Source organism: Equus przewalskii, chromosome 8 (assembly GCF_037783145.1).
Source record: "Equus przewalskii isolate Varuska chromosome 8, EquPr2, whole genome shotgun sequence".
In the NCBI taxonomy this organism is placed as follows: domain Eukaryota; kingdom Metazoa; phylum Chordata; class Mammalia; order Perissodactyla; family Equidae; genus Equus; species Equus przewalskii.
Genome location: NC_091838.1, coordinates 2463191 through 2490445, shown reverse-complemented (window position 1 = coordinate 2490445; position 27255 = coordinate 2463191). Strand labels below are relative to the sequence as shown.

At 43.6% G+C, this 27255-nt stretch overlaps 1 protein-coding gene across 28 annotated transcripts in view; it reads left to right on the top strand.

The window, feature by feature from the left end:
* Nucleotides 1–27255, top strand: part of WWP1 (WW domain containing E3 ubiquitin protein ligase 1) — a 112734-nt gene that overhangs the window by 63737 nt on the left and 21742 nt on the right. For 27 of the 28 annotated variants that reach the window (XM_070631346.1, XM_070631368.1, XM_070631373.1 and 24 more), the window contains 10 exons: nt 2266–2602; nt 12855–12950; nt 14423–14597; nt 16748–16802; nt 16888–16972; nt 17094–17222; nt 20629–20704; nt 20812–20883; nt 22810–22898; nt 26586–26745. In XM_070631346.1, coding sequence (XP_070487447.1) covers nt 2266–2602; nt 12855–12950; nt 14423–14597; nt 16748–16802; nt 16888–16972; nt 17094–17222; nt 20629–20704; nt 20812–20883; nt 22810–22898; nt 26586–26745 — 1274 coding nt within the window. Of the gene's footprint in view, nt 1–2265; nt 2603–10051; nt 11200–12215; nt 12445–12854; nt 12951–14422; nt 14598–16747; nt 16803–16887; nt 16973–17093; nt 17223–20628; nt 20705–20811; nt 20884–22809; nt 22899–26585; nt 26746–27255 lie in introns of those variants that run through there. The other variant, XM_070631376.1, reaches the window with a different exon arrangement.

Genomic DNA, 27255 nt, shown 5'->3' with positions numbered 1-27255 from the left:
TTCTATGAGGATTAAATAAAATAATCCTTAAAAAGTGTTCAACAGATTCTGCCAGACTTTTAGTAAACATTTCAGTAAGTTGTGTTTTGTTTTGTTGATTCTAGTTTTATTGAATTATAGGCAGAATGAATCCTTCTGAATGTAGAATTGGGGATTTTCCTTTTGTTCTTTACGTATGTCAGTTTTCCTAAAAATTCTTAGAGTATTTGGATGGAATATGCACACAGTAGAAACTGAAAACTACGTCTCTAACTGTGTGATTTAAATCAAGTGTACTGTTGATGCTATTAAGTCCTTCATTTACTTTGTTAATGTTTCCACCAAGGCTTTGTCTGTTATCTGCCTAGTTTTGAGGGAGGTGTGTTCACTTCTTCCTCTGTGATTTGTCTTTAATTTATTGATTCAACAAGTATTTATCGTTTTCATATGCCAGGCATTTTGTCGCTGTTGGGAATGCAAATTGAACAATTCTGACAAAGTTTTTGCACTCTGAACTTAATGAAAAAGAAGTAAAAGCAAATAAAATGATTTAAGAACATGAGAAGCAAGACAGAACAGTGTAACGTGTGGCCTAGGGTGAGGGCAGGCGGGCACAGCGTTAGATATGTTGTGGAGACGCCTGCCCGGCTAGAGAGCGTGGATTCTGGGTGAGCAGAAGCCAGGCGGGCGTGTCCTGAGGGCCGGGACAGAGAGCACGCATCCTGAAGTGGGAAGGGGTCTGCGCCATGCAAGGGGCAGAGGACGACCCCTGTGGGGTCAGGAGCAGCTGTGGATCAGACAGTGTGGGTTTTGGTCCTGGGCCGTGGCAGTCTGGCATTTATTCTGGTGGTAGTGGGAATCCACTGGTGTGTTTTATTAGAGGAGTGAAAAGGTCTGTTCTGTGTTGAGAAAGATTTCCTGGGCTGCTCTTTGGAGCTGGATTGCAGTCAGACGGGAGAGAAGCAGGCAGCCCGGTCGCAGCTGCTGTAGGGCTGTGAGTGCGCAGGGCGCCCAGGCGGTGGCATGAAGGTGGAGCGGAGCCCAGAGCACGTGCCGTTGACTTGCTGTGGGAGGGAAGGCTTTGCGTCCAGCAACTGGATGGTGCTATTTAATAATAATTTCCTTCCTCCGTTTCCACCTGTTTGTGTTTCACGTGCTCTGTTTTAGTGTGCACAAAGGTTTACGACGGTTTCTTGTTGGGTTATCTTTTTTCAGATATTCCTCTTTTCCCATTTAGTGTCATTTTGTTTTGAAAAGACTGCTGATAATCTTTTCTTTTGTGGAAATTGATTTCCACGCTACTGAAGAGTGAAAACTAAATGAGATCATTCTTGTAAGTGAGCATCATAGAGGTGACACCACAATTCAGTTCTCTGCACGTTCTCTTCTCATCCTCCCTGTTGTCGAACGGTGTTGGGTACAGGGCAGCTGTGCATTTTATTTCTTGTATTTCGTTACTGCTTCTCTCCCCCTAAGCCCTTCTCTCCCCTGTGTGTGGTACAGAACTTCGTTGATTCTGCTGTTCTTTTGCACTTACCATTGGATTCCTTTAACAGTACACTCTTCTCTCCTTTCTGGTTTGTCTTTTCTTTCTTTAAAAATCTGCCTGAAGATTCCTTTACTCTAAATTATATCTCCATTATGTCTCCATCCCGCATTCATTTAGAACTTTGATGTGCAATCTTCTAATAGGTTTTGATCAATAATCTATTCTCTTTTCAGTTTTAATTTGACTGACTTTTATAGTGACGCGTAGTTGAAATGAATCCATCACATTTAAAATGAAAATTAAGAAAGTTGTATCACCAGATCCCAGTACTGGGTTATTTCTCCAGAAAGTGTAGAATGAGTTCCTGGATCTTTTTTGCGGTCCTCTGTACTGCTGTCTTCAGAGTTAACGCCACTGTTTCCCACTGTTGGCAGGAGTTCTTTTAATGTTAGCTACTATTTGCATACAAAAAGGGAGATTGAAAGGGATCATTGTTAAAGTTTTTCTGTAACCCATGCAGACTTTCAGAATTAATAATTTAGAAGAAAAACATTTGTTATACTAACATTGGTTTCTTTTTCTTTAAGGTTATTGGGGTGTGTGTGTATTCTTAAGTTTTCATTATTTACATGTTTATCTCTAAAATGTGAACAACAAAAAACATAGTGTCATTTTATTTTCATCAGTACCTGGTACGTCACTCAGTGGGAATTCGGCTCTGAGCAAGTGTAACTGGTGAATGGATTGGTTGCTCTGTCATTCTTTGATAGATTGCCTTATTGATGTTCCCGTTTCAGTTAACGGAGCATCATCCTCATCTGCACCCGCCGATGATGCGTCTGCCCCGGCTCCTGCAGTCGCGTCTGAAGAAGCCGCCCTGTCCTCACCTTGCACTAGTACTGCTGTTGAAGATCCTTCGGTCCCAGAGATACCGACCTCCTCAGAAAACAATGAATGTATTCTTTCTACCAGTGCAGCCTTTGGGTCTGAAGCTAGGAGTACATCAGACTCTGCCCCCTCTCATTCTGGGAACGGTTCTGCTTTTGAAGCAGCCAAACTGAGACAGCCAGACGGGTGTGTGGAACCTGTGCGGCAGCAGCCCGGGAGTGCCGGCACGGAAAGCTTGCCATCAGGGTAGGTTAAATAGACTTTTTTAGATGTTTGACTTAGCATTTAAGCAGCAACTGTTTGATAGTATATGACTGTGGAATGCATATATAAAATTTTTCCCTTGTTCATTAATTTAAAATCTAAGTTGGAATAAGATTCATACTATTTGTTTATTTGCTGCAAAGCCAAGTACTTTTTAAAACTAGGAACAATTGCTCATCTAGTTGAAGTATGTGCAATATGGAGGGAAAAGAAAAAACCTGATGTTAATTTGCAAGACCCCCTTGATTTGGTTCTTGGTTTATTTTTACTTTTAGATAAGAGTGACCGTGACACTCTGCATAAAAACTTGAGTTCTCTGGCTTCCTTCATGGTCTCCTCGGGCCCCAAACTTGAGAACAAGTAGCCATCGTTTTCCTCAGTTAATGCTGAGTGCTGGGGGGGCGTCGCCTGACTCGGCCGATTGGCTGTTACAAACTCAGGTTTTCACTGCTGCTCAGTAATTCTTAATCTCCTTTAAATTCCCGGCTGCAATTATTCAGGCCTCGTGATGTCCCTCACAGGGTGTTCTGTGTGTGTAGCCCATTTGGTCATCTCTCCCTTATTTACTTAACAGTTTTTTTGACTCTTTTCTAGGCTTTGGTGATGCTAATTTTAATTAATGATTCATTGTCTCTGCCTTCAGGAAGCATATTTCGTGGCTCAGATTTGTAAACATTTATGCCATATAATTTGGAAATGCTGTAATGAAAATATGGACACAGTCCTTTCTAACACAGCTTACAGCAGTTAGTGTCCGCTCCCGTAGCTGCTGCACCTGCGCTCTAGAGGCCTCCGCATGCCACCCTCATTCTCTCAGGGCAGCCACCGTGTGCCAGCCCCCTTCTCACTTTCTGAGCTGTTTTCCTCGGTGCTCTTCCGTGGCGCATCTGATTCTGCCCACTGCCTGCCTGTGGTTTCACCTTTGGTCCTCTCCTGCCTGCGCTTTTGCTGGTGGGTCTGGCACACTCCTGTCACTGTTAAATCTCTGCGTCCAGGCCAGACCTTTCTCTGAGCTTACTTTCAGCTACTTACTGGAATCTCCACTTCTTTTTTCTGCAAGCATTTCGGACCCTATGTTATCTTCCCTTCCCTCTCGGAAATCTCTCATGGTCCCCTTCTCTCATATCTTTGGCAGCTGAGTCACTTATCGGAGTCTCTCAGGTGTCTGCCAATGTGACACAGACATAGAAGAAGGGGTTCTTCACCGTGAAGAACCTCACGGTGTAATGAGGGGTACAGATGAGTCAGTCAGTGACGTGCAGTACGATTAGAGCTCTGTTAGAGGTAAGTTTAGGATGTGTGGGAGGAAACATGGAGAGGGAGGTCAGTGCTATTCATTACTTTCAGAAGAGCTGACCCTTCTGTGGATTTCTGAAAGAGGAGCTGTCGTCAGTGCTGTTGAGTTGTTTTTCACTCTTAGCGCCCTGTGGACAGCAGAGCGGACCCTGCCCAGTGTTTCTGTGCCATCCTCTTGCCTTCCGGTGCTGGATCAAACAATGCTCTCCTGCTATTCACAGGGTGTTCATGGCCACTTGTTTTGGAAGTGGGCGGCCAGGTCCTTCCTAGTCTGTCTTAGTCTGGAAGCTCCACTGAAACCTGTCTAGACCTGCTGGTGTTTGAAACACTAGTGGCAGAGCTTTCAGCATCCTGGCAACCTGCAGCTGCCACAGCATGACCACTGACAGATGGGTGGTGGTTCCCTGAGCCAGCGGGAGGTGAAACTGGGCTACTCGCGGAGAGCGCCGGATCTGAATCTAGACCACCAGGGCGGGCCAAGAGGGGGCAGGGGTTAGCATGGCACTAACGGAGGTGCAGGTGGTCAGCGGATTTATTCTCATCGCACCAGCTGTGTGTTGCTCTCACATCCATGAAGATGAGTACACTGAACGCAGGAAGTAGCCTTTTGTTACAGCTCGAGTTCAGCATCAAGGGAGCAGGGTCCGTAGTACTGAAGAGTGAACGGTCCTGTGAAGAACTTTGTATGCCTGTTATGGGTTTGAGAATTTTTCTCCTGAAAATCATGGTTAAGTGTTAAAGAATTTTAAGCAGGGGAGTGGCATGGAGATATTTGCGTTTTATTAAGATCTTTTTAACAGTGGTATAGACAGATAGGAGTTAGGGAGACAAGTTAGGTTAGCAGCCTGGCTGTTTTACAAATGAGGGAAGCAGGCATTCCAATTTAAAAGGACAAGTGCATACACTTAATTCTGTGGGGGCCGAATGAATGCTTCAGCATGCCTGTCGCCACCATATGTGATTTTTGCATTTGGAGAATTTTGTCGTAATCTAGATGAGTGATTTTCAGATTGCAGGTTGCATCCCATTAATAAATTAGGACCAGCATTTGAACACATAATGAAATAGATCAGTACAGATTAGAACAGAAAATACTGAGGTGTGTTAGATGTGGTACGAGTAAGCATTGTTTCCAGAAAGGTTGTTCTTCTGGGGAGTGTGTGTGTGTAAGTATAAAGTCTGTAAATACATAGCAGTCTAGTGCACACAGAGCTGTTTATGTAGAATGTACTTCTTACCCTGTGAGCTGTGGTCAGAAAGTTTGGAAGCTACTAACCCAGGTGAGAATCTGCGTAGCTGCCCCAAGGATGGTGCTGGTCTCCCAGGGCCCTGTGCAGGTGGCCGTGGGGATGTGCCGTGTGCAGGAGCGAGAAGAGGAAGGTGGACCAGGCTGGTTCTTCTGGCCCAGGCAGGACTCGACTTTAGTGACTGAGGCAGCAGCTTTCCAATCTACATCCTCTTCCCTCAGAACTCTGTCTTAGTTCCTGTGTTTACCTGCTTTGGTAATTTGCTCAGTTTGTTAGCTAACTGCCCAGTAGAATCGCGGGTGTTAGACTGTTCTGGAGGAAGTGTGTTCCAGCCTGGGGATGCCGTCTGTGTGTCACGTCAAATGTGCTCTCCCCGGGGCTGGCCCCGTGGCTGAGTGGTTAAGTTCTCGTGCTCCGCTGCAGGTGGCCCAGTGTTTTGTTGGTTCGAATCCTGGGCTCGGACATGGCACTGTTCATCAAACCACGCTGAGGCAGAGTCCCACATGCCACAGCTAGAAGGACCCACAACGAAGAATATACAACTATGTACTGGGGGGCTTTGGGGAGAAAAAGGAAAAAAATAAAATCTTTAAAAAAAAAAAAAATGTGCTCTCCCCCAGAGGCCTCTGTAGGGAATGTCAGTCCTCAGAGGGCTGCATGACTCACACTCAGGTCTCTGCTCGAATGTTCTTACTGCCAAAAGGGGTCTTCTGCTCGCCACAAGGCAAGCCAGCAGTTGAGAGGCAAGGTGGCAGGAGAGAAAGGGTTTGATGACAGCTTGCTGGCACGGGGGAGACGGGGCACTAGAGTCACCTTACGGAACACAGACCACAGGCGGTTACAGAGGGGCTGGTCTCCGGGTGGGACAGACGTCTGGCCCCAGTTCCTGGTAGTATTTTGTTTTACTGGATAGGCACCAGAGACCGGAGAAACACCCTATACCCTGGTTCAGTTAGAGATAGTAAGAGCAAAATCTTTAACGTGTGTAGTAAAGATTACTGTTTACGTGAGTGGCGCCAACAAAGTTACCTCATTCCAGAGGCCTTTTCCGATTCCTCTGTCCAAGTCAGGCCCCTCTGCCCCCATCCCTTAACCTTGCCTTACTTTTTCCCAACCTTTTACTATGAAAATGTACAGACGGGTAGAAAGTGCCCATCTGTATACCTACCACTGGATTCTACAATTGACATGTTCTCTACCTGCTTTGTTGCGTGTCTCTTCGTCTCTCTATCCATCTCATTTTTAAATGCAGTTCAGTAAGTTGCAGATTTCAGTACACTTTTGCCTCTTAACACTTCAGCTTGTATATCATTACAGCTTAGTATTTGTTTAAAGGTTTTTAGGTGAAGTTTACATAGAAAGAAATGCTCAAGTCTTAAGTGTACCATTTTCATGACTTTTTTTAATTGAGATATAATTGGCATTGCATTAGTTTCAGGTGTATAGCAACATGATTTGCTATTTGTATATAGTGTGAAATGATCACCATTTGACGAGTTTTGATGAATGGATACATCCGGATAACTCAAACCCTTGTCAAGTTACAGAACCTTACCATCGCCCTAAAAACTTCTCTCCAGCCCCTTTTTTCAGTCAGTCCCTGTCCTTACTTTTAGAGACGCAATCACTGTTCCAATACTTTTCCACTATAGATTAGTTTTCCCTCTGCTAGTACTTAATATAAATGGAATCAGTATCAACTCTTTTTTTTGGTAAGGAAGATTGGCCCTGAGCTACCATCTGTTTCTAATCTTCCTCTTTTTGCTTGAGGAAGATTGTTGCTGAGCTAACATCCCTGCCTGTGTTCCTCTATTTTGTCTGGGGGATGCTGCCACAGCATGGCTTGCTGAATGGTGTGTGCATCTGCACTTGGGACCCAAACCCAGGAACACTGGGCTGGCCTTAGCATCAACTCTTTAGAGTAGAGTTTTTTTATAGTTTATACTAAATAATGTCTTATTTTTCTTTCTAACACTTAAATCACCATATGACATATATCTGTTTATGTGTTATTGTCGGTTTTCTCTCCCCTAAAGAAGGACTTTATTTTGTCCATTTCTGTATTCCTCGTGCCTAAAACTGTGCCTGCCATGTAGCAGGTACTCAATAAATACTTTTTAAATAAGTGAATTAGTGCTTGATTAAATAGCTGAATGAGTGAGCAATTGGGCAAAGGACCTGGCTTGAAAATGCCTCTGGAAGAAACAGTTAACAAGGTCAAAAGCTGCTGAAAAATTCAAGTAAGATAAGAACTGAAAGGCACCCATTGAAGCTAACAACAAAGAGAGGATTTGCTGTTGGCCTTTGACAAAGTGGTTGCTACGAGATGGAGTGAATGGAGGGGTGGAAGTGTGATAAAAACTCTTTTGAAGAGTGAGAACTAATGAGTAGAACTTGTTCCCTGTGAGCACGCAGGGAAAGCCGAGTGTTGGGTAGAAGTGGCCAGAAAAGACAGAGGAGCGAGGCCACTCTCTGTCTTGGGAGATGGGAGAGGCTCCCTGGGGCTGGGAGTCCATGGAGGCAGGGCGAGCCGTGCAGGGGGAGGGAACTGCTGGATGGGGTTACGAGAAGGCCAGTCTGCTGCCCACCCCATGGTCTGAGTTTGAAACAGTCATTATCCGGTCAGTAACTGTTCTGTTCTTTCTATTGTAATGTGTTTCACAAAATTCTTCCACATTTCCTTTTGTTTTAAATAAGGTCTTTGTTCAGTAGTAGATTTTTAAAAAATTTATGTATAGCCTTAGTGAGACAGGCAGACTGTCTGAATACAAGAAAGGAGAGTGTTATGGTTGAAGGTGAAATGTGGCAGTTACCTTCTCTATGAAATTCAAGGATTCTGCCAAGAAGTTTCATAGGCAGCCAGGTAATTAGTGCCTATTTCAGGGTATTCATGCGTTTCCACTACTGGGATCATCTAGTCTCTGGCCATTTCCAACCCGCTGCTTTGATAGGACCCGTAGGTACGGCTCTAGTGGGCTATCAAACTGAGTCGCCCGCGCTGTCCCCCTTTGCCCTCCGTACCACCTCCCCGACTCCTCTCGCCAGCACCTTCCTCCCTCATTGCTGCCTGCGGCCCGCTCTGACCACTGCCTACACAGTGAGGACTCACTCTTGGCAGCTGCAGGCCCCAGGAGGGAAAATCTCACTCTGAGAGTAACACATCCGCAAGTTCCCTCCTCTGGGACCAGCTCCCAGGGGAGGAGGGAAAGGCCTGGGATCCTGGAGTCCCGGGATGGATCGTGAAATTGACCAGGCTCCTCCCCTGTGCACCAGGGGTTCTGTGTCCCGAGAATGTTGTCAGCAGAGGACAGCTGGGCACCCCCCACCCCCAGGAAAACTGGTGGGGAGTGACAGGAATTCTCTCTCCCCTTATGTAAGTACCTATATGATAATCTCGACTTTGCCTCTTGGCCCAAAAGTCCTAAAATATTTACTATCTGGCACTTTCCAGTAGAAGTTAGTTTATCCTTGGTCTAGTGCATAGAATGTATAAAATTATAAAAAAGATATCCAAAAGTAGTTCTCAGTAATGTTCTGTGTAGCAGGCAGTTTAGTTTGAGAAAGATAAATCTGTTTAGAGCAAGAACACTAAAATCTGGAAGTGATCCCCTGTTCTGGAAAAATTAAGGCCCAGTGGCTAGCATTATGCTTCGTGCTTACTGAATATTGTTGCATTTCAACTAGAGATATTTGCAGTTAACTTAGGGTGAAATTAGAAAAGGGCTTCATGGCCCATTAAATGGATGGAGCACTTGGTTATGTTTATTTTTTTTCCCCTAAGCTTAAAATTTGCTTCTGATCACAAAACTAAGACATGACCAAATAAAATATTTAAATCGTTCAGAAATATTTGTTCCAGTGCCCCAGCTCCCCACCAGGGAGCTCCTCTGGTCAGGCTTCCTTCCAGGCGCTTGGGGGCCGGGTGCCAGGACTCTGCTGCTGTGGGGCGTGGGTCTCGGCAGGGTGAGCATGTGGCCTTGTCATGATGTCAGGCAGGGACAGGCTCTCTGAGAAGGACGAGGTGAAGAGGGCACAGAGCGGCTACATCAGTTACTATTTTGCATACACTTGTAGAATTATTGTAAGAAAATGGGATTGCACTCTACCTACTGTTTTTCAGTTGCTTTTTAAAACCTGGTCGTATTTCTGCATCAGTATGAGCAGATTCACACATTCACTGAATACTTAATCAGTAAGTGTTCATCAAGCGCCTCTTCTCTGCAGGCTCTGTGCTTGTGCTCCTAGTGCTCACGTGAGCTCTGCGGACCGAGGCCCCGCCTCTGAATATGAGCGTGTGGTCTGAATATGTGGGTCCACCTCAGTTCCTTGCAGTGATTTCGTAGCATTTCCCTGCGTGTTAATTGTTTCTGTGTAACAAATTACCCCAAACTTTAGCAGGTGAAAACAGCAAACGTGTACTCTTACCCAGTTCCTGAGCATCGGGTAGTGGCTGAGCTGCGTGCTTCCGTGCGAGGTCTCTCATGAGGTCACAGCTGTCTGGAGGGTGACTAAGTGGAGCTGACTTGGCAAACCCAAGAGAGCTGAGTTCTGGCCTGTCGGTGGGAAAAGCCCGGCCTGCGCATTGGCGCTTCCGAGTGGCTCGGGAACGGGCAGCATCAGCTACCCTTGGAAGTGGCGGTGAAGATGGCACTGTAAACAGCAAGACGCCTGAAACTCACCTTGAGAGATGAGTCCCTAATTCTCCTCCAAGCGGCCAGGACTGCCACCCCGCCCGGGGGCTGCTTCCCGGAGCCGTCTGCACTCGGCAACGCTGGCCAGGCATGTTAGAGGGTGGGGCACTGTATGAAACCGGGGACGCAGGTGAACCATTATGAGATTAACAAGTGAATTTTCAAACCCACGTCCTTCTTTCCTGCCCAAATCACAGGACGTGACCTTTTCACCCAGGAGATTGGAAGTGTCTTCTCCCAAAGACCCCCAGAAGAGACTCACAGTACTGATGTCTATTTCTACGGCCCCCTTCAGTTGATCCCACAATCCGCAGGCCCCACCCAGGCAGCGTTGTCGTCTCCTCCTCATTAGACCTCTGAGGGACGCCTCTCACTGTGCAAGACGGAGACCAAAGCAAACAGCCTAGACAGCGCAGCTTGAAGGAAATAGACTGTTTTAGTATTCTCAGAGGGATACACGTGGCTATGACACGTGAACCAAGAAGGAGGAATTGTGAATACAGAATCCTCAAAGAACCAAATGCTCTTGGAAGTCTACTGCAGTGGAAGACTTGGCTGATAAAGAAATTTCTCTGGAAGTAGAACCAAAAGATAAATTTATAAAATGAGAGAAGTAGAAAATTAGAGGACCAGTTCAGAAGATCTGATAAGAAAAGTTCCAGAAAGAGAAAATGGGAGGAAATCCTTAACAAAATAACCAAGGAAAAAAATTTGTTTTCCCACAAATATGAAGGACATGAATTTTCTTATTGAAAGGGCTCACCAAAACTCAGGATAATAAGTGAAAATAAATCTATATTAAGACACCTCATTGTGAGAATTTTAGTACATTGGAACCCAAGAAAAAAATCCTAAACGTTTCCAGAGATTAAAAAAAGGGAAAACAGATCTCATTCTCATCAGAATAGCATTAGACTTCTCAGAATCAACACAAGAGGCTAGAAGAGAGTGAGCAGTGCCTTGAATGCTGAGGGAAATGAATACAACCTAGAATTCTGCCTCCAGCCATGCTGTTGAGTGTGTGTGCAGAATGAATCCGTCTTCAGACATCCTCGGGGTCTGAGAGCTTACTTCCCATGTAGTGTTTCTTAGGAAGCTACCAGGACTCGTTCCTCCACAACTAAGTCGTGAAAGTGAAGACCTGGGGTCCGGGAATTAGGGGTCTGAAGGAAGAGGAGTGAGTGGCGTTGCCAGCACCATCGTGAAGGGAGAGCCCCAGGTGGTAGGCCCGCAGCCAGCCAGTGTAGACTGAGCAAGTCAGAAGGCAGGTGTGGTTGATAAAATACCTAATAAGCTTAAGCATTTTGAGAGATTTATGCAACTTGAAAAGTATCTGGAGTTAATGGTAAGTACATAGAAGACGGGAAGAAAGGAGACAATTAAAAACAGAAGTGTGTTGTGTTCCATGGCTCAGCCGTTAGGAGGGTTTATGTAGTCATAATAAGAACCATAAGGGAGGATGCAGCATGTGTGTGTGTGGAGGGAGGGTAAGTGTTACGGAGAGTGTGTGTGTATGTGCGCGTGCTTGCGTGCGCGCGCACAGGAAAGGAACTCAGCTTCATCTTCACAGCGAGAAGGCAGTACAGCTTGTTTGAGACTGGATAACAAGTACTGAAGTGAGCTTGTTAGTAAGTAAAAGAATTGGCTACAGCAGTTGAAAGTGTTGCCTTTGGTGAGTGGAAAATTAGGTTAAGAAGTAGGCAGTGTTTTTGTAATGAGCCTTTTGGACTGTATGACTTTCAGCTGTGAGATGTGTGTAATTATAGAACTCAAGGTAGATGTTAAGCAATGTGAAAGTATATATAATTTTGATAAAAATTAAAGCTAAATTAAAAATAGTAAAAGATGGAAATGTTGCTATAGAATAGCAATAAAAATTCAAGGGCTGATGGTAGGAATGAGTATGTAAGTTTTGTAGTACAGGATAGCGTGAGTGTTCCAGTACAGGCTTTTATAGCACAGACACTTTGGAGTAGATAAGTTTAATAACTTACGTGATGCTGAGTCAGTTGTGAACCTGGGCGTCTGTGTTGTTCGTGATTACTACTTCAGCATTGTGTGACTTAGGTTTGTTACATGTGGCCTCAACAACAATTGGTATTTTTTTCTGCTTGCCATTTTAAGTATGGTTGTGTACTCCTGGTATAGCAAATAGCTTTAGTATGTATGCTCATTGTATAGGAAAGTTAATTAATAATTAAAGTCTTCTCTAAAGAGAAATCAAATTAAATTGAGTCCCTGTGTTTAAGGGAAAGGAAAATATTTCCCATTTATTTTACTTTCAAATTGAAAACAGGAATGTTAAACTCAGAAATACCAGGTTTTCACTTTTTATGTTTAAAATTTTTCTTCTGTACCAAGTTAAGGAAAGACTGGAGAGGAAGAAACAGGGACCACAGAGGAGAAAATGAGAGTGGGGAAATAAGAAATTGATAGTCTTCAAGATAGAACAGAAAAAGATAAAACTGGCATGTCCATAAACTCTGAAGCTTACCCAAACAGGAGAGGGATAGAGATGCACAGAAAGAAGACGCTAAATGCATATAGAGGAAGGATTTTCATGAAGAGCGCCACCACATACTTCTTGAAGGTGATACCGCTAAAACTTTTCAGATGTGTGTTTTTGAAATTGCAGGCAAACGTGAATATTCCTTCATTGACAGTTCGTGCCTTGGGTGTGATACCAGGCTGGAAGTTCCTCTCCCCTTGATTCAGTTTCTGTTTGCTGATGATTTGGAATTCTGTAAATTAGTAACTTTTAAAACCTTTAGATATTAGTCTTTCCTCCTCTGCTAACTGTACTTACTGAGTTTACAATATGGTTAAGGAAAAGGGAATAATTAGAAACAAAAAGCATTAATAATTGAGAAAAGAAACAACTTTATAATATATATCTAGCCTTTTAAGGTAAAACTTGTCTGTAATTTTCCTGATTATAAGACAGAATCATTTTTTAGGTCATCGTAGTTTATCGTCTCTTATGTTTGCATTTTATTAAAGGTGGGAACAGAGGAAAGATCCTCATGGTAGAACCTATTACGTGGATCATAACACTCGGACGACCACGTGGGAGAGGCCACAGCCTTTACCTCCAGGGTAACGTTGCATCTTTACGTGTCTTCAGTTGTATTTTATCATATATGTAATTTTTAAAATTTATTTACTACAACATAAAATGACTCTTTAATTTTGCATATTATGCGTCCTTGGTTTGCTTTTGTGAGTAACGTATGTTCAGTGAATGAGATTTGCTGTGTTGTGTTTCTTTTGCAGTTAGTCTGAAGGGCTTTCTCAAGAGATTGTCAAACGTTGCATGAGTTACTGAGAGTAATCACGGAGTTTTGGTCCTATTTCAATCCTTGTTATTTTTTAAGGAATGAAAGCATATTTAGGACAATTTATACATATGTTTCTCCGTAGATAGTGATCTCTAAACTATGTTATTTCATGAGATTTAATGACATAAGAGATACGAGAGTGGTCCAAAATTACGATCTAAAAGATTGCTACAAGTAGAGTTGTATTACGTTATGGCTAAAATTGTAGAGGGTTTTAAATGAATAAAAACATTGCTATAATTAAATCAAGTTCGTGCTCTTAGGCTACATTCCAGGCCGTTCACAAACTGATCTTCCTTTTCCTTTGTGTTCTCATCTTTCATAACTCTTTATACATACTGCACTGAGGGCTGGTTGGATGATACTGTTTATATCCTCCGCGAACACGCTGCCTGTACCTGGGATACTCTCCTTCTTGTCTTTGCCACTTAGAATAGCTCCCCTTCCCGATGCAGCTTAAAGTCCACCAAAGTAAAACGTTTTCAATCCAGAAAATTCAAGGCAAGGAATGTTATTTTTGTGAGGTTGGTTGAAGAATTCTGAAATCATTGTATAAATTAATGACACAAATTGGCTTAAAGGACTGCACCCTGGAGGATGGGGAGAATTCTGGTGGAGAAGTAGGGAAGGGCGCTGTTTTCTGAGGGAATCTTAAAACAGGCCTGACGGAATGAAACAGAACACATTTGGGACCAGCACGTGGTTGATTTGGCTCTCACACGGGTGCCTTGAAAGATCTCAGGGCAGTTGAGACTGATATGGAGAATGGGTTCATTTCTGTGTCGTGCCAGAGAGCAGTGATAGGTTGGATGATGTGTTTTGGTCCGTGTTTCAGTTGGGCAGCAGTGAACAGCAGGAAGGCAGCTTAAAAAGCTCTGGGTTGACTTACACTCCCGCGTGGGGGCCGTGGCTCTAGGGGCACACTGCCCCATCTGATTAAATGCTGGTCAAAACGAAGAGAGAGAAAGGCTAGTGAGGCTGACGCTGGGCTGTCCAGTCTGTGGCCTCTTTTTAAAAAGACAGGCCTTGGAAATCAGGTCATTGTAGAATGGGAAGGTAATTTAGTTACAATAAATAGCAGATCACACGTTCATAATTTTTCTCAAGAATATCCATATTTACATTCTTTTAAAAATTATTTGAGTGAAGTATTAACAATACTTTTCAGTTTCTTGTACTAAGGTTGTTTTTTATTTTAACTTTTATCACTGCTTATGTTGTTTGTGGTAGTTGGGAGAGAAGAGTTGATGATCGTGGCAGAGTGTATTATGTGGACCACAACACCAGAACGACGACGTGGCAGCGGCCCACCATGGAGTCGGTGCGGAATTTCGAGCAGTGGCAGTCCCAGCGCAGCCAGCTGCAGGGCGCCATGCAGCAGTTCAACCAGCGCTACCTCTACTCGGTGAGGGGCCGCCAGGCGCTCCCGCAGGCCTCTCCTCCGGGCAGCCCCCTTTTTGCTGGGGTGATTTTTAAAAAAAGTTATAGATTGCCTTACAGGGTATTTTTTAGTTGATCTTTAATGAATAATTAGCATTTCTGATATACGTAAGCACTTTACGTTTTTTAAAAAATTCTAGTTTCCTAACGTAACTATACACACAGTTTTTTGTCCTTATTAGGTGGTAGTTTTACAAATGCAGTTTCTTAATAAAATAATCTGTCTTCACCATTCGCAGTCCCCCACCTGTTATTATAATCATTTTGGTTCTTGAACTAAACCAGTTACCCCTATTTTTACTCAAGGCCAGTCTTGCCATCATCTAGCTATTCTGATTTCCATCCCACACTCTCAGAAACAACACTTTGGTCTGTGTGGGCCCACCGTAGATGTTCCTGGGGTTGGAGATAGTTTTGTCCAAAAAATCAAGTGCTGTCTTGAAACTCGACCAATTGGTGATTTATTTATTGCAATAAATAGTCACCCATAAGAAGAGTGGGGGAAAATTTTTTTTAAAAAGCCCTTTGTTAAATGGGTTTGATCACAGGAAGTAGAAAATATAAGTGTAAGTACTGGGCATTTCTAGACAGTGTTTTGATGCCATTTGAAAACCTAAATGTAGAGGCCAGCAGACGGAAAGGAGTTAGGAAAGACGCACACACACTTCAGTAGCTCTTTCTTCAGAGCCCCGTCCCAGGCTGCTCTTTCCACTCCTTTGCTTCAGGGGTGAAGTAAGTGCTCATGTGCAGCTTGACCCATTCCCCTGGTGTCTGTGGCCAGTGCACGGGGAGTGGGCCAACCCAGCTGGCCTAGCGTCTCCTGCTGCCACCAGTGGCTGGCGCTCTGGTGACCTGGGCAGAAATCTGGGGTAGGGGTCCACTGTTTAGTTGTATGTAGGAAACAGGAGACTGGGTACTGTGTGCGTTTGTTTGGAGTTGAACTCAGCTGTAGACGTTACACCTTGGGGAAACGGCAGAGTTGGATAATGTGTGCTCCCCTGCACATAACAGGACCTCCTCCAGCCGCCTGAGGTGTTGTTACCTCAATGCACCACCCCGTCTGGGGTGAGAGTCCAGGGCTAATCGTTGACTTGGTCATGCCAGTGAGTTCCCAGGTTCTTTCTGCCCTTTTGCCCCTCTGTCCTTATTGAGCTTCACGCTTCTTCCCTTGATCGTATGGGGCTGCTGCCCTCTGGGCCTCATTCTGCAGTCTAGGCAAGAAGAAAGGGAAGGAGGAGTTGGAAGAGGGGAGGGCTGTTTTCCAGCAGGCCCTCACCTTTTTGCTTGGAAAGGGATGTGCTCACCAGGGGCTTCTGCCTGCACCTCACTGGCCAGAGTGGTCCTTCCACCTGCTCAGCTGCAAGGGAGGCTGGGCATGCAATATTCTTAGATGGACACGTTGCCGCCTCAAACAAAACGGTGGCCTGGTTGTCAAGGAAGGAGCGGGAAATGGTTGGGGAGTACAATTAACAGTGTCTGGTACAAAGTTATAAAATATTCATCAAGATGCGTATACTTTGTCATTAAAGAATGATTTTCAGGTAATCGTTTGTATGTTTGTCATTCTTTTGAAATTAATGGTAGAATGTCTACATTTTCTTTGGAATTTATTTCTGAGTTGTAATAATGTATAAACATAAATGTGTTTTTATGTATGAATTTATAAAAGATTCTAATATTAAGATAAAATTATTTGTACAGAGGTGATACTAGAGTTTAATATTTGTTTTATTAATAGGCATTTGTTTTAAAAAGAACTGATAATTGTTCTATTTTTACATAAGTAATATTGCCTCGTTTGAATACGACAACTTTATCTGTGCTTTTCTCTCTCATTCCGTCTCGCTTCCATCAATTATTATGGAAAGGCTAAGAGATTAAAATATTGATGTCAGTGTATTATTTCTAAATTAGTTTAGAGGAACTAATACTTTTAATCAATTGATAATGACATTTTTAGGACTTAATGTTTTGAAATTACTGTATTTGCGTTCCTTTATCATATTTTTGTAGAAAATTGCTGTGAAATGTGATTCTGCCAAGTGCTTAGTTTATCTCTGCTTTTATATTAAAGTACTGTTATTTTATTCCTCCTCCCAACCCTTTCTCCGTCAGGCTTCAATGTTAGCTGCAGAAAATGACCCATACGGGCCTTTGCCACCAGGCTGGGGTAAGCTGATATGTTCTTGGTAAAAATATCTGAAAGGGATATATAGCAAATAGTTATTAAATGCTATGCTCACTCTGTTTTTTAGAAAAAAGAGTAGATTCAACAGACAGAGTCTACTTCGTGAATCATAACACAAAAACAACCCAGTGGGAAGATCCAAGAACTCAGGGGTGCGTATACATTACAGGTTTGCTCCAATTGTCTTACACGTGTCCGTAGATAGGATCAAGTAACCTTGATGCAGGTGTTTTCACCTCCTGGAAAATGTTCACCTTGTGATTGTAACTTTAGCTTACAGAACGAAGAACCCCTGCCAGAAGGCTGGGAAATTCGGTATACTCGGGAAGGCGTTAGGTACTTTGTTGATCATAACACGAGGACAACGACATTCAAGGATCCTCGCAATGGGAAGTCATCCGTGTAAGTGAAAGCCTGATGTTCTTAAATGCTGTTTAATGAGGACATGATAGCTCTGGTTTAGCCTCAGATTTTATTTTTGGATCAAGAAAACCTGCACAAGCAAGACCCCAGTACACCTGTCTTATCACAGAATGGACACGTGGCACATAATTCCTTAAGAACGACAGCAGATATTTGTATGGTGATGACTGTGTGCCACGGACGGTTCTCAGCACTTTATATATGTTAGCTCATTTTGTCTTCCAACAACCCCTTGAGGTAGATGCTATTATTTTCCTTTTTCCAAGTGCAGAAACTGAGGCTTACGGAGCATAACTGACTTGTGCAAAATCATATAGCGACTAATGGAGCTAGTTTCAGACCGAGGCCATCTGTCCGCAGTCTGTGCTCTTAACCGACACGTCATACTGCTGCAGTGTCAGGCTGCGAGATGTTCGACAAAGCGGAATTTCTCAGATAAAGATAGCTTAATTAAGCATTGGACAGATCTCTCCTTCATCCTCACTGTTAGGTAGGATGTCTTTGCATCACTGAGAAAATAGAAGCAATCATAAAAGGTCTTTTGCAAATTCCTAGTGTCACACCTGCCTGCCTATCAGCATCTCCCTTCCCTCTGGATCCTACAGGGGAGCTGTCATCGTCCCTCTCAAGGGCCGCCCCCTCTGCGGGCGCACTGGATCTTTTCCCCTCTGTCCCACTTAGTTGCTCTGGCAATTTATCGTCTTTCTAGCCTCCATCCTCAGTTTTTTCTTTCTCTACTGAATTATTCTCATCAGCTGTTATTTCTCCTAGGTTAAAAAAACAAAAAACAAGCATAACTCTTCACCTTACAAATCCACAGTGTAAATTCACTTTTATTGCTCCCCTACCTGGAAGAGTTGTCCCTGTGTTGCTGTTTCTAATTTCTCTCTCAAACCTCCTACAGCAAGTTCGGTGGGCCCTGAACTTGTTAAGGTCACCAGTGCCCCCCACACTGATAGTCCTGGGGCTGGATTGCAGTCCTGTCCCATTTGACTTATCAGGAGTGTTTGACATAAAACATTTCTCTTTCCTTGTAAAAGCAGGGCAGGGACTAAACTTTCTTGATTTCCTCTGCTCTTCTGGTCTTATTTCTTCCTCCATTTTGGCTGGGTCCTCCTTTTCTCTGCAGCCTCTGTTGACGTTCCCAGAGCTCTGTCCTTAGTTCTCTTTTCTTTTCTCTCTACACTCATTCTCTTGGTGAATCTTTCTTTTTTAAGATTGGCACCTGAGCTGACATCTGTTGCCAATCTTTTTTTTTCTTCTTCTTCTTTTCCCCAAAGCCCCTCCAGTACATAGTTGTATATTTTAGTTGTTGGTCCTTCTAGTTGTGGCATGTGGGATGCCACCTCAGCATGGCTTGATGAGTGGTGCTGTGCCCGCACCCAGGATCCGAACCTGTGAAACCCTGGGCCGCTGAAGCGGAGTGAGCAAACTTAACTACTCGGCCCCAGCGCAGGCCCCTCTCTTGGTGAATCTTATCCAGTGTCATTATTTTAAAAAACATCTATATGCTGATGACTCACAAATTTTTATCTCTGGCTCGCACTTTTCACTTGCAATTTCACTTTGTATTTGAGCTGCTTACTTGAAATCTCTGCTCATAACTGCTTCCTCATAACTCTTATAAAACTTGTTCTGCCTCAGTTGATGGCAGCTCTGCTCTTAGCTGTGCTGGGCCCAGAAATCTTGGCGTGCTCCTTGCTTCCTCCCTCTCTTACCTTGCACTTACCTCACAGCCCATCAGGCATTCCCCACCTTCAGTGTGTGTCCGGAATCCAGCTGTCGCCACCTGCACTCTGCTGCCTTTGTCCCAACTGCCGTTGTCTCTCCCCTGGGTGGTACCCTTGTCCCTGCTTTTTCCCACACCTCATACACTGTTATTCCCCATAAAGCAGCGAGACTCATTAAAAAAAAATTTAAGTAAAAAGTCATTCCTTTGCACAAAGCCCTTCCATGATTTGCTTCCTTCGAGCGGCCTCCAGGGCCTCACAGAGCCTGACCCTGTTCTCCCTTCAGCCTCGTCTCTGTTTTCTCTCCTCTTTCTCCGCTCCAGCCTCGCTGGCCGCCCTGCTGGGCCTCGCACGCCTGAGCCGCCCAGCTCTGGGTCTTGGCCTTTACTCCCGCTGCCTGGTGTGCTCGTTTCCCAAATTTCTAGATGGCTTATGCCCTCCGTGTTTCTGCTCAGATTTTACTTTGTCTGCGAGCCCTTCTCTGTTCACTCTTCCCAGAATTGAAGAATTCTTCCCCCAGGCTACTCCCTACCCTGTTTATGCTGCCTTGTTTTCGTCTGAGGAGCGGAAGTGTAAGACATTTACTCCCTTCTTACACACTACACATGTCATTTACTTACTCATTCTGTTTCTTGTCTGTCTCCTTCACTAGTGTGAAGTCCACAAAAACAGGTATTGTTATGTTTTGTTACCAAATAGTGCTCTCATTGTGCAGAAGAGCCCCATGTCCGTACTACACAGATATTGTAGATGTCTGTTGAATGAAGTCGCCTGAACACCACAGCACAAGAGAAGGTTTTCCATCCATTCCAGAATGTTCCCTAAGGTTGTGAACATTTCTTGCGCCTGTCTCTTGGGCTTTTACTTGCTGGGCAGAAGACCCAGGTGCTCTCCGTGTCGGTCAGCCTGTCCCTGTGGCCCCATCCTGCCTTTTCCTCTCCGACCAGCTGAGCCGTGCCACCTGGATGTCACCTGTTCCCGAGAATTCGACTGCTTTCCTTGCTGTGTCCAGCAACATTTGTTTCAGTGTCAGATTAGGTTTAAGATGTGGTAGAATTTCCTTTCATGTCTCATCTATCTAGAGCCTCTGTCCTCTTTAGGTTTAAGGATTATCAAAGGTTTTCTTTGAGATAGTCAGTGGTTGACTTTAATATTTTCTTTAACTAACTTCTTTACCAAAGATCCATCCACACATACACTCTCCCTCTGTTTTTATTGTTGCTGAGGAAGATTGGCCCTGAGCTAATAGCTGTTGCTGATCCTCCTCGTTTTGCTTGAGGAAGATTGGCCCTGAGCTAACATCTGTGCCAGTCTGTCTCTATTTTTTTACATGGGTTGCCACCACAGCATGTCTTTGATGAGGGGTCTAGGTCCATGCCCAGGATCCAAACCTGCGACCCCCAGGCCGCTGAAGCGGAGTACGCTGAACTTAATCACTGCACTGCTGGGCCGGCCCCAACACTCTCCCTCCTTGAGTGTGTTGTGTATCCTCATTGCTCAAGCCTCAATTAGCCCACTAAATATATCTTTACCTCTCTCCTGGAAAGTAACTTTCCTGTGGTCATTTGTAGGACTCTAGTACACTCCAGTTTCATAATGAATATTAAATGTCCAGGTTTATTGTGAATTAATATATGGTTTTTTTTTTTCCTTAGAACTAAAGGTGGTCCACAAATTGCTTATGAACGCAGCTTTAGGTGGAAGCTTGCTCACTTCCGTTATTTGTGCCAGGTACTACAGTGGTAAATAAATCTTCTGTTTATAATCATTTAGTCTTGTCTTTACACAATACACGTACTATAGTTTACATGATATTACGATATTATTTTTGCTTTTAGTCTAATGCACTACCCAGTCATGTGAAGATCAACGTGTCCCGGCAGACGTTGTTCGAAGATTCCTTCCAACAGGTGAGGAAACTTATCAGAATACAACAGGACTGTTCGTCTCATCGTGTGCTATGTGTCTAAAGGGAGTTGGGGTTTGGGAATTTTAAAGCATTCAGATCACGGCCGTCACAGTGACTGCATGTCACTCCTCGAGTGTCCATCATGATGCTGGTCACAGTGAACCCCATCATGTATTGAGTCCTTGTTGTGTTCTTGGCACTGGCATCTTATAGTTATCATTTCATTTAATTAATCTTCACAACATCCCTTTGAGATGGCTCCTATCGTTACTTCCATTTTACAGGCAAAGGTACTGAGGCTGGGAGATGAAATTATTCTGCCACGTATTAGATTACTAAAATAAAGCTTCAACAGCTTCTGGAATAAGCTGACACATTTTGACACTTAGTTACTTTTGTAAGACTTTATTAACTCAAACAGAAATTCTGGGTAATAAATACCAAATGAAAATTAAATTGGTGTAGACACTGCGTTACATTCAGGTATTCCTTTAAATAACCCTCATCTTAGGCCTCACCACCTGTGGGCTCCTGTTTAAATGTCCCGGTCTCAGAGAGATCTCGTCTGAGCATGCGGTTTAAGATCGTTGCAGTTGGCTCATCTCCCTCACAGTCCTGTTCTAGCCGTTGACGGACTTGATTCTTTCTGTAACATCAGCGCCACCTGACATACTGTGTTTGTTTCCTGTGCTGGAATGTAAGCTCCGTAAGAGCACAGACTGTTTTGTTTACTGCTGTTGTGCCCACACCTGGAGCAGTGCCCTGCACGTAGCAGGTATGCAGTAAATATTTGGTGATTGAATAAATGCATGTAGTATGTCATCTGCAGAATATTTAAACGTAAAAAACCAAAATATTATCAGTTCTTTCTTTCTGATGAGGTGGAGTGTTTTTCATCTAAGTCTTCTCCGTCTCTGAAGTCTTATAGCGGTGAACACAGTCCCCCGTGTGCACAGGTGCACAGGGGCTGCACAAGCCAAAATGGAGCAACAGCACTCTGAAGTCAGAGATGTCCACATCCTGGCTTAACTTACTTAGCTGTTGGAGTTTGGGCAAGGTTTTTAATATTGCTATTAAAATATTTTTGGTTTGAGTTGATAAATTCCCAGCTTGTTCCAAGCTCTGCTTGAGCTTTATTGGTAAGTATGCATCTGAATTTGTGGTGGGCTTCGTTTTGCTCTGTCCTCTTGCTTGGGGAGCAGCGCGGTCTGTTTGAGGTGAGGACTGAGCCGTGACCACCTCTAGAGTGGGAGCCTGCCGCTGAGCTGTACCCTGACCAGACGTGCATTCTCAGGTCTGCTCCTAACACACGTGTGGTGGAAGTCAGTCCCTTTCCTCCAAAGTAAAGCCTGAACCTTAGGGTAGGCCATCAAGGGTTACGGAAACCTGGGGTTGGGATCGTTTCAAGATAGACTTCCTTAGGTACAAAGTCAACGTCATATGAAGAATTGTTTGCTGTAGCTGAAGTCCTTTCCTGCCGAGAAATGGAATGTGTGGTACAGGCAGGACCCAGAGCAAGATCTGCTGCTGCTCGTTGAGCGTTGCTAGTCAGAAAAATTGACACCTCAACTTTTACGTGATTTTGGTAAAAGTTCGGGAGTGATGCAGGAAGGAAATGTTTTCTAACCTTAAAAGCTTTCCGTGTCACACTCTTCCTCTCTTGGCTCTAATCCAAAGTAGAGCTACCATTTGATCCTAGAAGAGGGGAAAGGGACTATCTGAAAGGGAATCAGAGAAAGCCGGGAGAGTAAGACACATCTTTACTAGTTTGTGGGACAAATTGATTGAGCTCATGAATTAAAGGCATTGTTGTGTGAGATAAGGAAATGTGTATTTTGAAAATACAGATAAAATTTAAATTGAATTGTTTTGGAAGAAACTTGTGCTGTTTGAGTATTTAAATGTCTATGTTTTTGTTTTTAATTAGATTATGGCATTAAAACCCTATGACTTGAGGAGACGATTATATGTGATATTTAGAGGAGAAGAAGGACTTGATTACGGTGGTCTAGCAAGGTAAAATAAACACTTACCTGCTTTCAAATAAGCGTATCTCCATTATGTGCACTGGATGTATTCTTGAAAGGATATACTTTTTCGAGAGCAATCCAGAATTATTTTTAAAAGCAAAAATTAAAATATTTGCACAATTCTAGAGGTAACCATTATTATCGCTGTCTTGGTCATCCTATACATTTTCTCTGCGTACAGATAAATTGGTATGTGTGTGTGATACAGTACATATTTGCTGTCTTTTAGACAGAATTGATCGTACAGACGTGCATGCTATAGTGACTTGGTCTTGTTTATACATCATGGACATCTTTCCAGATCGTGTCTGGAACTCATGCTCTCCTTTACTTAATGGCTGTGTGCAGAAACTCCACTGTGTGTCCACTGTGTGGAGACCCCACAGTGATGGGTCCACACCCAGAAGGTGGTTTCTTATTTTTGCTGTTATAACACTGTGTGTTGATTTTGTGTTTTTAATCCCGTCTGAGTCCTTTTGAGGACGAAGTTTTCCACATTCACTAAATATGTTGCTGACAGTAGACACTTGTGACGCAATACGAGTGGGAAGTGCTTTTGATTTTTTCCCTCAGTTGCTTTGCTCATAACTAATTTGACAGCAATTTATTTTTTAGCAAAGCATTTTGGTTAAATCTTTCCAAAGAAAATTAGTACAACTGGCAAAAAGAGATGTGGGGCTAGGCACAGCTGGCGGGATCACCTGTGTGAGATTATCGGAGTTTGGTTATATTAGCATATTTTCTCATCCCAAACGTTATTAAGCAGCTTTTTCAGAAAAGAAACACTACCGATCACACTAAATGTTCTTGTCACATTTGTTGTGATTTATCTCACTTTCAGAAATGTGAAATGTTCAACATTGAAAAAAAAGGTGCATCTTAGGAATGAAATAGGGTATTATTTTTACAGTGTCTGACTCTATAACATCCACATTCTTGTCTGAACTCTTATTTGCCTCAACTGTTTGGGTTTAGTTTTATATTTTGATGGTTTTTTGCATATAATCACTTACTCCGTACCGTGATTTTCTTATTTCCAAATTCTTTATTTTGTTTCATGTACTGGTTTTGGTGTATTCATGGGTTCACAAGGGTGACATGTTCCTGTAGTTTTGCATGATTGAGAACGTGTTTTCTGTTGCTTTTGTATATAAACAACCCCTCCCTGGATTGACATTTCTCGCACAGCACTCGTTTCTCCAGCCCTCTAGTCGTGGCTTCCCGGCCCCCAGCACTGAGTGTCAGCGCTGCGAGGTGGGGGGCTAGCCCACAGAGAAGCTTTTTTCTCTGAATGCCCACACAACCCTTTTCGTTGGAGTTCATTAATTTTATTGTTAATTGTTTTGTATCTTTTTTTAGGAACATGTTAAGATCTTCCTTAATTTAAGGGAAATTTTCTTCTATTATGTCTTTGAATATTTTTTCTGTTCCATTTGTTCCGTTTTTCTTCAGGAACATCAATCATGGGTATGTGGAATCTCCTTTGTCAGTCTTACATGTCTGTCATCTCTTCTCTGACCATTTTTATCTTTGTGCTTTTCCGTTTTGTTTTGATTTTTCTTGACCTATCCTCATGTCACTGTTTGCAGTAATGCCCTAAATTTTGCTACTTCTAATGTGATTTTTCTTCATTAGTGATTTTGCCGTTTTCTTCATTTTCTTCTCTAGGCTCTGCTAGCTCATCCGTTGTTTCACAATTTTCTCACCTCTTGTATCTCCTTATTTGAGAGTATAGAGAAGGACGTGTTGAAAGCGGACTCTGCGTCTTGCTAGTTAGAGTTTTCCTTCTTTTCCCTTGTGTCAGGGTCTAGGTTAGAGCTGTGTCACAGTCCTCCACTGGGATGTGCTTGGTTTCTCCTGGCTTCTGGCTGATGGGGTCTGTGGCAGCTGGGGGTCCCTCCCTGGCTTTGTGCTGGACGCTGGCTGTGTCCCGCCCTCTCCCTGGGGTGCGCCTGCCTTCAGCCCTCAGCCCTCACCGCAGGGCGCACGGGCCGGCTGCTCCTGGGGCTGGATCTAGTCTTATGAATGGATGTTTCTCATTTCTTAGCTGATTTTGTTCAGGGACTCCCTGCACTTCCCTCAGGTCGGTTCCGAGATTGTAGTTTAAGATCTTTGTAAAGAGTCTGTAAACAGGCTGCCAGGCCAGATCTAGGCTGCAGGGTGATGCCCTCTGTTGCGATTTAAAATTTTTCACTTAGAACTGGAAGGTACAAGCATGTACAAGGGCTTTGGGGAGGAAATTTTGTAAAAGGGGAAGATTGGCAACAGATGTTAGCTCAGAGCGAAACTTTCCCAGCAAAAAAAAAAAAAAATTTAATTACTTGGCAACATTAAAGAAAACACTAGGTTGTGCTTAAGAATGAAGATTTCATGCCCACGTTCCGGCCTCTCACATGGCGGCAGTTGGCTGCTTCCCATGTGGGCAGTGTCCATTCTTGTCCACTTCCATGCACTCACTGCCCAGGCGTCTAAGGACTAGGAGTGAATGCCCAGAAGTAATTCTTCCTTAAAACGGGCAGTAGCCGTTACCAGGAACGCAGTGAGGAGTGGGGACTGTGGCTGAACAGGGAATGTGAGGTCCACGTAGGGCGGGAAGCACGCTCCAGTCACCCACTGATCACCGAAGGCATCGGCGTTTGGAACCGTGCAAGAAAGTGCTGTTGAAGAGAATCTTGCAGATTGAGTTTATTTTGTAATATAAGTTATTAATCTTTTATCTAGTTAGATTTCATGTATTGGACTTTTTTTTTTTTTTTTTTGCTGAGGAAGATAAACCTTGAAATAACATCTGTTGCCTATCTTCCTCTTTTTGTGCTTGAGGAATATTAGCCCTGAGCTAACATCTCTGCAGTCTTCCTCCGTTTTGTATGTCAGCTGCCACCACAGCACAGCTGATGAGTCGAGTAGGTCCACACCCAGGATCTGAACCTGTGAACCCCAGGGTGCTGAAGTGGAGTGTGCTGAGCTTAACCACTATGCCACAGGGCCGGCCCCCGTGGACTTTTTTACATGAGCCAAAATAGGTGGTAATAAGTTAGAGAATGCTTATCACATTTAAAGATTTCACCTTTTTAATTTTAGTTCCATTATTTTAATGCATTGACAGTAAAATTAAAGCTGTTCCATAGCAGCGGTGCTGTGTGTCTCTGTGTCACCAGCAGACACTTCTTAAACCTTGCTGTGTATGGGTCTTAGATGCCTGTAAGAGTTAAGGATACAAAAAATATCTGAAGACATGGCTCTTGCTCTTGAGGAACTTTCAGTCTGGTTGATGGGGCAGGTCACGTGCAGAAAAGTGAATAACATTGTGAGGTTGTTGCCCCAAAGTGTTCACATATGCTAAGATGCTGAAGTGGGTAGATCTAGGCTAGACTTGAGAGAAAAAGTGGGGTCTCCATGGGCTGAGATGAAATTGAGGAGACATAGGCGTCCAGAAGTGTGGTGTAGAAATAAGCCTGCTATATGTGAGAGACACTGCGTGGGGACCGGCAGCCAGCTGTGAGTGAGGGTCAGGTCACAGGAGACGTAAACGGAGGACTGAGGGATCGGGCAGCGGGGCGTTAAAGGCCGTGGAGCAGAGGTGTGATATATGTATGGGTGTATTTAAGATCTGTTCTTAAATTCATGTGTATGTAAAGGCTAAAAAATAATCTTGACTTATATTTTCTTTTAGAGAATGGTTTTTCTTGCTTTCACATGAAGTTTTGAACCCCATGTATTGCTTATTTGAGTATGCTGGCAAGAACAACTACTGTCTACAGATAAATCCAGCATCAACCATTAATCCGGACCATCTTTCGTACTTCTGTTTCATTGGTCGCTTTATTGCTATGGTGAGTCCTAACTTCCCATTATTTATTTAGAGTTTGCTTATTTGAAAAGTATTTTAGAGAGGACTCAAAAGATAATGGTATGCATTACCCTGGATTTTGTTACCAAGGATGTTTGCCTACAAAGAGAGTATCAAAATGTAGCTTATTTTTAGAGTACCTATGTGAAATCCAGATTATGAATCTGAGGATTATTCACACAGCCACTTAGTCCTCAATATATAGCCTAAACATCATGAGCACTTTTCTATAAAAGGGCAGCCTGAGTTGCGTAGTCCTTGCACTCGCTTGATGTATTTGGAATTTTCAGAGCTACGCAGAAGCTCCTGTGGGACTGTTGTCTTTGAGAAGTGTTTGTGTTTGTTTATTTGCACTTTGTTACCTGCTGGTTCACTCAGCGGGTATTGATTGAGTGCCTCCTGCGGCATCCTAGTCTGGGAGAGATGGGACCACGAGAAAGACGCCTTCCTTGCTCTCAGGGACCTGGATTGTGCTAGTGTGAGACGAATGATA